Consider the following 9,877-nt stretch of genomic DNA (forward strand, 5'->3'; position numbering starts at 1 on the left):
GCAGTGGCAAGAGCAAAGAATGTGAGTGTCACTTTCCTAGTGGGACATATTAATTAATTCATAATAGAGTGAAAAATCAAAGCTTTAAAAAACGTGTATTTGCAAATCCGACAAACCCAGGCCTTTTGGCACAGGGTGCCTCGCAGGAAGGGTGGCCATTTCAGCTCCATTTGTCTCTTTGGGCTCCAACACTAAGGAATAATCATGGTTAAATTGTATGTAAATCTTTCTGGCAGAATAGCATAAGGTTTGTCTAAAACAGACAATTTTTGTGGAGTCAGGCCTTGTATGGCCTCGAAGAGGGGAGCTGATCTGCTCTCACCCACTCAGGGATGCCATAGGATGGACCCAAAGTGTGTGAATGTCCCTGGTAGATTTTGGTGCGAACAGCTTGTGCCTGTGAGCTGGGAGTCTGGCAAGGGCCAAGGAAGCGAGAATGTCTCTGTGTTTTGGATCCTCTTGCCAGCGTGGCTGATGTCAGTACTACAGGGACTGACCTGCCTAATCGTGTCACTGTAGCAATTAGTTCTCCTATTTTTTTATGTGCAATATATATGTGAGGATATTATCTTACTGATTCTCTTCTGTTTTTTTTCCCCTTGGGTTTTAGGTTTCATAGACCGTAGCAGATCATTTTTACCTGACTACTATGCCATCTTCAAAACATGACTAAAAGGAACCATAAGTGCTGGTATTATTCACTTCCCTGTTACGTACAATGTAAATCTTCAGAACTGCCTTTTTAAAAAAAAAAAAAAAAAAAAAAAAAAAAGAGTAGAAAAATAAATATTAAAAAAAGGAGAATTGTATTTACATGTGATGAGTACTGCAGCATCATCAGACCTGCTGGTTCAAGCTTCAGTAAACGAAAATACCCCTGGTGGGAAATTGTGCCAAGACTTGGCATCTATGTATAGGACTTTCCCGGCATGTGGATTTGCCATACGTGTTCAAGCCCAGCTGGTGGTGCAACCTTGTTGTCTTCAGGCACCCCTCATCCTGACAAGCCTCTGTCATCAACCCTAGAGAGCCCTGAGATGGTGTTCACTTGGCCTGGGTGAAGTCTCCAAAAGATGAGCCCCTATGGCACTAAAGCACTTACACCAAACACTCCTTTCGAGCTGAGAGCACCTTATGAGGACAGTGAAGGAGCGAAACTCTCCATGGTCCAGCCCATCTGTGAATATCATCTGACTAGAAAGGCATTTCTTTCCCTGGAGAAGTTTACAGCCGGTCAGTAGACACTGTTCAGCTTCCAAGCAGAAAAAGGTGTGACCTCTGAAGAACAGGACTCCCTGCTGAAGGCTGCTTCAGTTCTAGCAACTGTTTGTTTTCCATCTCTTTCAAGTACAATTTTCTAAACCCAGTTGTGAGCCCATTAGCAGTAAGTGACAAGAACACTGAGGACCAGCAAGCAAAAGCCCATCTCTTCATGGTCACTGCATGGCATCTGCTTGTAGTTTGTCCTGCCCCCAAACCTTGTGACTGTGTGAGAGCCAACGTGCCCCCAGCAGCAGGAAAGGCTGGGATTCCCCTCCGGCTCTGCAGAGGGACACACAACAGAAGGGGACAGAGGTTCCATGAAGGATGTCTCTTGTCTCTGTACCAGGTGTCTCAAGAACTGATCCTAAACTCACAATGAGCAAAGCATGACAAGGTGTGTTACCTGGCCTAACAAAAGGAGTCTGGGGCATTCTTGTGGATGGTGGGACTTGTCACTGGTACCCACGGCTGAGGCATGAGGACAGCAATTCAGAGGTGTTCTGAATTTATTGGTTCCAATTTTGGTTTTAATTTATTTTTATTACAGTGGTTTAACACACAAACTGACCAAGAAGGGCTCGGAGAGCTGGTCACTCTGGGCCTGGTTTACTTGCCAACTTAACGTGTGCTCTACAGTAAGGAAGCACACACAGCCTCACTGCTTTCAAGAATATGTCTGACAGGCTTAATTAAGCCTGAACACAATTAAGTGCTTTTCTGAACTTAGGCCATCACCTTCCAGAATTAAGTCCTTAACTAGTATAATGCCAGCAAGCTGGGGCAGACACTGTCAAGATTCCTTTCAAGATCTTACAAGACACTATTATGCCATGTTTTGAGACAGTGGCTGAAAGCACTGTAGCAGCATTACTGTAAGAAGTTCCAGATTATTATTTTAGGACATCTTTTCTTCCACAATAGCTACGTTCTTTTGACAGTTTGAACAGAAAGGCCAAAGTTTTTTACTACAGAATAGTTATTTCTGTTATTCTTTTACTAATTTTTCCTTTCTCACTGTCTTCCATGTACCTATTCTCTCTTCTGTGCTCCCCGTCCAGCTCCCCCTGTTCCATGCTAACGTTGCCCTTCACTGATTGCAGGCCGAGAAGCCTCTCACACTTGAGCATTTAATGGCCAGTGCAGTGTAGTGCCAACACTCCTGCCTCTTCTCAGGCCTCACCTCACCGCTCTGGATGCAGGAGTACAGCCAAAGGACCTGCATGCAGCCCATGGAGTGGCTCTAGCACCCAGCCTGCCCCAGCAACGCTGGCAGCGAGGGTAACGCCCTCCAGCTACGCTTGGTGGTGGCACTCAGTGCCTCGCAGATTGGCTCTCCACCCGAGAAAAGCAACAGCTTTTCATTCTCATCCACGGCCATCCTTGCAATGCTGTGGATTATTAGCTATTAAATGAGGATTGGCTGTTGTAGGATGGAACATCAAAGGAAAGTAAGAACCAGGTGGTTTCTGGTGCTTCCCAGAGTGGGTGATGATTTCTGTGGAAACACCATGATCCCTGTATCACCAGCTCAATCTTACTTTAGATGGAAGTTCATCAGTAGTCAAAGCCTTCAATGTGCGATGGTATCAGCTCAGCGCAGGCAGAGCACTTAACATACCAGGCAGGAATACACTGCTTTGGGGTTATCTCCATGAAAACCTCAGTTCATGTTTATAAATTCCTTCACATACATATGCACACAAGTTACAAGACTGCATCACAGCTTTAAAACAAGGAAAAAAAGCCTTTACGCTTTTGACCGCACAGACGCTGCATTAGCAAAGGGCTCTGCAATAGAGCTGTTCTGAAGAACAACAGATCCTTGTGTTCCCAGCATGGATCTCACACCTGCCCTGGCACTGGTAGCTTAGAGAATCGCTGTGAAATGGAAGGGGCACTGCTTAAGGAGCAGTGGTGAAAAGAATCACAGGACTTGGTAGGCTAGTGGGAGGGAAAGGTGAGGATTCATTTCATTTTTATTAATAAAATTAAGAGGAGGGAGGTGGAAGTTGCAGGCTGTTGCTGTCTGTCCATTGTTAGTGCTGGAGTTCCCAGGGGAATGATCAGTCTGGGCACTGCCACCGTCCCTCTCGGGCACAGCCCCAGGCAGTGCCCAGACTGCCAGTCTGGCACGCAAAAGAAACCCCTGAGCACTGGCTGAGACACATAACAGCCAAGTCCTGGATGATGGCCAAACATCCCCCAGCACCTTCATCCGGATGAGCCCATGGCAGGTCCCTGCTGAGCACTCAGCAAGTTGCACACTCAGCCTTGCCCCATGATTTGTGCTGTCCCCAGGGCACTTCCACGCAGCCATGCTTTTTCTTTTCTAAGGGATTTTTTTTCACTTAACTCCTAGCTGAGCAGGCACCAGGACAGAAGTGGAAGAATTGCCATATTTCTCCCCGGTTGGAAATAGAGCTTATCCTGAAGAGGGGGAAGGGGAGGGAAAAAGAAACCCTGCAAGGTGTTTGGCACTGCAGTAAGCTGACACTTCATCTGCTTTTAGCTTCAGTGGGTCTGGGTAGTTTGCAAAGTTAACTTTTATCAGGCGTTCCACAACAGCCTTTCAGGGCCTGAACACAGCACCGCATCCTTGGTGTGCACACCCACCTCTGGCATCCCTGGGAAGTTGCACACAGATTGGGGAACTGCTGGTCTCTTTTTTTCATAAATCTGGTTTCTTGAGCATTGTTTTCTCATCTGTGAAAGCCATCTCTATCATGGCAAAGGATCAGTGATTCTGTTGGCAGTAAAGAAAAGAAACCAAACAACAAACAGTCATGATTTCTCTCCATTGACCTGGATTATGCGTAGGACATAATGATGGCATTGCTGCTAAGACTGCTTTAGCAGAATCATCCTCATTCTGATTAGAAAGAGATTAATAGTGGTAATAAAGAAATTACACCACGTTTAGAGAATGGAAAAATCAACACAGAACAAAAATGACTATTCCAGTCATCCATCTCCAGAGATAATAACCTAGAGTCAAGGAATAGAAGTATTTTTGTTATAATCTACTGAATCCTGAATACTTAAAGTGTGCAAGTATTTTGACATCTGTTCAGCAGCCTGTGGAATAATGAAGTAGAAATGGAGCCTAAGGGGTGGCTGGGGAGGTGGTGGGGATTGAAAAAGCAGTTCCAAAACGTCTAGACAAAAAAGTTTTGATTGTTTGGGAGAAGCGATGGTGAGGAAGCCCAATAGTGGCATCACCCTCCTACCCACACCTTCACCAGCAGAGGGCTGCAGGGACCTGGTGACACCATTCTGACTCAGAGGGAATGTGGGCATTGTGGCTTCTGCCCCCCCCTACACCCCATAGGGTGGGTACTTGCAGGCTGAAGAAGTTTCAGGCTGCAGGTTTGCTGGGAAGCAGCTCAGGCCAACTTCTGTGTCTAGGCAATTCCTAGTGAACACACTGGGCATTATCAGAAGAGAAGGAAGAGGCGGGAGAAAGAACATAATAGACTTTTAGCTATTTTATGTTAACTGAAACCATTTAGTGAGCCCATTACACAAACAGATCTCATCCTAATACATGTATAACCACTGTATTCTGTCATCACTGCAACTAGTCACCAAACTCACCCTTCCCTATTTCTACAGCACCACCTGTGCTGTGCAAAAACTATAAACCAAGAGAGGGGGGGAGCACTTCCAACATGCCTAGTGAAACTTGCACTCATAAAAACAGAAGGGCAAGGTGGAAACCCATAGTTATACGTGAATGGGGGCTCCCTAATGTGCCTGCAAATAAAATAACTTTGTATAAATAGCCATGGGAGATGACTAGGCTAATTCAAAAATCAGGAAAGAAAAAGGGGACAAATAATTTTTCCCAGGTGTTCAGTCTGCTCAAGCTTGGAACAACTTCTGTAAACAAAGAGGAGGTGACGGGCACATTTCCTGCATTCCTGTGTGTCCCAGTTACTCCTGCACCAGTTGCATTTTCCAGTTGATATCCAAGTGTATGTATATAGTTTGTCTTTGTATAGGAGTGAGTGTGGTGGCTGTCAATCGTGCTCTTCCAGTATTGTAATTTAACAGATTATGGCTGTATGAAAATGATGTAAATAACTAGAAAAAAATTAAACTGGATCTCTATGTCCTAGTTTTTGTACATACTGAAACTGCATGGTATTTAAATTATTGTTTGTCTCTGATGTATGCAGTTTCCTAAAAAAAAATCCATTTAAAAAAAAAAAAAGGTTTCTGGTGCCTGTGTATTTTATCACACTTTGTCCCAGCAGCTGACAATGGAACACACAGAAGCACACAAGGATAGCAGCCAGGCTCACAAGCAAAGCAGGAAAGAGAGACTTCCCAGAGCAGATGGGTGGGACAGATCAGATGAGCCTCTAGCACTGTGGCTGGGCTGGTGCAGCTCAGCAAGAAAGGATGAGTGGTACCTCAGCTGCTGAAGGGGTACCTGGCACCACCCTAGTGAAGAGCAAATCCAACAGTCTGCACTAGACACACACAGGGATCCAAAAAACCCCACAACCAAACCCCATCTGTCATCGCAATGCTGCTGGTGCAGGCTGTGCTCTGCCAGGGCCAGCTGCCAGAGTCAATGTGCAGCCACCAGGCAGCACCAGTATGTGCTGCTGTTCGGCAGAGGGACCATTCCTGCACATCCATATCTCATGTTCCTATTTTTTGTTACTCTTCTTCCCCAAGTAGCTTCAGTGGGTGACAAGTTGAAGCCTCTGTGTGGTGAAAAGAGGAGGAAAAGCTTTCACAAGAAGTACATACCCTCAGACAGGCTCACGCCTCCTGCAAGGGTGACAGCTCTGCTGAGGCTCTTCAGTGTTTAGAACTGATGGTGCAAACATTCTGACCCTGAGGAGATGAGTGACACTCAGCATCCTCACTGTAAGTGGCAGCTGCGAGCAGCTCCCCTCCCCTTACACACAGAGACTTCCAATTACACAAAAATTAAAGATCCATCTGCTTTAACTGACCAAATTCTGTTCCTTTCCCTTGCTGATAGGGAAACATTGCATGATCAAAACTCTGGTACTGGGCTTTTTTTTTTGTTTGCTTCCATCTGGGCAACTTTTCACCTCACTCACAATCCTTGTTTGTGTGTATTTCCATTCCGACAGCCAACAAGTTTGTGGCTATCCGGTGAGATTTGGATAAATAAAGTTAACAAATCTGTAGGTGGTGACTAAAGAACCCCTCCCCCACATCGAGCTATGGCTTCCATAGCAGCAGCATATAGTGGTTTGGTTACATATGGTGATTTCTGTGCTTAAACAGGAAAATTACTGGTGAGAATACATTGTACAGGGAATGTGAGAACCAGTATCAGGTGCACTGAGACCTCTGCAAAAAGGATGGGTTATGTTTGAATGGAATAGTTTCATAAAACCAGTCTAAGTGAAGGGATGTGTGTGTCTTCAGTGAAGTCCATGTAATTACTGGCAATCAAATTGCAATCCAATGCCATCTGTAGGCAGGAAACTGAGGAGGCTGGAAAAAAATCAATTCTCCATTTAACAAACACATCTGCACAAACACACTCTGCTGTCTGGCAGTGCCTGACTAAGAGCTCAGTGCCCTTAGCACAAGTGTAGGGCTGGATTGCTTTGCCATCGTCTTCCTCACCTCCATTTCTCCCCTTCGCTCCTTGGATCAAGGTTGCCAGACAACCAAGTCTGAAAATAACAGTGTGGCCATGCCCTGGTCACACAGCTGAGCTGGTGTGTGTGGGACAAAGCAGCTGCCCTGCTCCTGAGCAGGGAGAGCTCCTGGTGCAGCTGTCAGGGCAAGGCACAGGCGGTGCCACAGCTCCCTCAGGCTACACGGACCAGCAGAGCCTTCAAACGGTGCAAAGCTGCTTACAGAATTCTTCCCGGAGCGGCAGAATGAACCAAAGCTTGGCTGTAGGTAAATTTGTGCCACAGGAGCTGTGGTGTTCAGGATATCTTTGGCTGAAGCTGTATCATGTGGAGATGACAGCTGACCTCCTGTCCACAAAACTCTGCTCTGTAATCACAGTTATTTTATGAGCCTTTGAATTACTGTATTTCAGCTGCTTTTGTGTCCATGCTCTCCTGCTTTTCTTTCCATGCCGTCAGGCCCCTTAATAAAATCCAAACCACTCACCACTTTTCAAGCATCATCCTCTGACATCTGCCATTACTTTGCTTATCTGGAGTTTCCATCACATTTGGACATCAGCTAGAAAAGAACTGGTGTGTCCAGCACGGGAGAGGCACAGACATGTGGCAGTGCTCTAAACCTCTCTGGAGAGAAAGTATGGCTTGAGGGCACAACTGGATCAAATTAAGCTTATTCTCCTTGTTTGCAAAGCCCATGAAGGTATTTGGCAGGGTGAAGTTTGGAGGGGAGAGCTTTCACTGTCCAAAGTCAATGCTTCAGTGCTATCTCTGGGGGGGAAAAAAGCATAGAGGAAAAAAAAAAAAAACAACAGCTCAACACTTGTTGGATTCTAAATGAACAAAGAAGTATGCAGCAAGCAGTTACATACTCAGCCAGTCAAGGAGAAATTATGCAAATAAAGAAGAAATACCTCATTTTCAAACTTCTCAGGAAAAAATGAACGTCAGGTAACTTCTTATGTTCCTGGTGGATGACACAGAAGTTAACAGAAAACAAATAGCAAAGATAACCCCTTCCTCACCCTACTTTGCCAAAAATCTCAGTGGGAGGCCCAACTATGCGCAACATCAAAAGATTCTGTGTTAAGAACTTCTAGTCTGTGGTAGGTAATTGACCAAACTTGGACTTCCCATTAGAAGTGCCAAGTTGGACACCACAGCTACTGCACTGGTTTAGTTCAAGAGGTCCAAGAATGCTCACCACCAACCCCAGGCTGGTGACAATGTCTGGAGGGACAGGCCCAGGCTTCCCTAACACCGGACTCTGCTCCAGGCTGGGACTTGGGAGGTACCTTGCATCAACTTTCCCCTGATCATCGCATGCTGCGGACAGTGGAAGCTCCCATTTTGCCATTCTGCTCCCTTGGGAAGCAGGGCTCTGAGCTAAAGCTTTATGTTCCACTGGATGTATGAGCAACTGAGCAATCACCAAAAATTAACTGAGCCTAAGTGAGCCAGATTCACAGTTCCAGTCTATTCAGGGAATTGGGGCATCTTCTGCATCAACTGATTCCTTCATAAATCCACAGTTTAAGTTTGTGAATGGATCCATTATGAGACACACAAATGCCTCTCACCAGCAGTGAAGGAAGAGTGGCATTAAACCACCATGCACTCTCTTGAGAACTCACCTTCTTCAAGCATAGCCCACAACAAAAAATGACCCCTGCATTAAAGAGACACTCCTGATCCTTCTTGGTACACAGAACTGAAAAAGCTACACAGAAACTTCAGATGGACAGTGGAACAGCATTTGGGGATCCATCCCTCATAAAATGGGATGTCGGAGTAAAATTGCTGTTGTTTATGTGGAATCACAGTTTTTTTACTGTGAGGATAACCAAGTACAGGTTGCCCAAAGAAGTGCTAGACTCCCTCTCCTTGGAGACAGTCAGAAGCCACATGGACATGCTTGGTCCTGGGCAACCAGAGGTCCCTGCCAACTTCAGCCTTTCTGTGCTTATGTAAAAGTTGATCTCTCTCTTCTGTACAGCTCCAGGCCTGCCTATTGATAGAGAAAAGCTTCTTTAAATGACAAAAAACTTCTGAAGCCTTCAGTCGAACAGTAATTGGAGGAACACTCACTGGCAAGCCTGGAAGCAGTAACACTGACTGGCATTTCTAATCCTGATACAGTGCACCTCTCTTCACAGAATATGAGTTATTGATTCCCTCAGGACTGAAACAGCTGAACACCTTCGGTGCCATTGCCGCTCGTTTTCAAATGACCAAGTAATCTGCCGTGCACAGGCCCCAGTATCGCCCCCACACCTCTGGGGTTGTGTGACCCGGCCGTGCAGCCGGGGGAATCCCTCACACAGGCAATTGCTCAGGCTGCACCCGCGGCCATCGTTTGAAACACTTGTGCACTGCACCTTACAGAATGCAGGGCTGCTGTTAACACAGCTCGTGTCCTTCCTGTGCACCTTACCCAGCTCCTGTGCCTGCACTAGGAAAACCAGCGCCCATCCAAAGTGAACTCCATGGATTACACCACAGCACAGGCTCAACAATGGAGTCCAAAGCAGACACAAACATGCTTTTCCTGAACTGGCTGAACTTGGGGATTCCAGCAACGCCATCAGCAAGGTCTCAGCATTCAGCAGAGATCGTCTCCCCAGGATTTTAGGGATAACCCCAGCCAAGTCCCAGGCTTCCTCACTTAGTGTGCTGCAAGGTAAACCTGACCCAGTTTAAAACAAAAGTTTCTAAAGCATTCCAAGCTTGCACAACTCCAAGTGCAAGCTAAACACACTCTCTCAAGTGCAATGAGCATTCTTGGCACTTGTCACACTGAACACCAATTTGAGTCAAATAACAGCTAAGCAACACATTGTTATGTAGAATTCCTTGGTCTATGCAAGAGGTAGAAATAGAATTTTACACTTTCACAACAAAAAATCAGTTCTCCAGAAAATCTCTATCTGTGGCTAATCACTCTACTTTTACTTACATCATGAATAACATTTCTGCATTGA

General features: G+C 45.8%; 1 protein-coding gene across 10 annotated transcripts in view; it reads left to right on the top strand.

Annotated features, from left to right (window-relative positions):
- PHACTR1 (phosphatase and actin regulator 1) overlaps window positions 1-5,467 on the top strand; it is a 305,882-nt gene extending 300,415 nt beyond the window's left edge. For all 10 annotated transcript variants that reach the window (XM_058421581.1, XM_040077353.1, XM_058421584.1 and 7 more), the window contains one exon: window positions 611-5,467. In XM_058421581.1, coding sequence (XP_058277564.1) covers window positions 611-626 — 16 coding nt within the window. In that variant the 3' untranslated portion in view covers window positions 627-5,467. The remainder of the gene's footprint in view (window positions 1-610) is intronic.
- Window positions 5,468-9,877: the final 4,410 nt, after the last annotated feature.

Source organism: Hirundo rustica, chromosome 1, assembly GCF_015227805.2.
Source record: "Hirundo rustica isolate bHirRus1 chromosome 1, bHirRus1.pri.v3, whole genome shotgun sequence".
Lineage (NCBI taxonomy): Eukaryota > Metazoa > Chordata > Aves > Passeriformes > Hirundinidae > Hirundo > Hirundo rustica.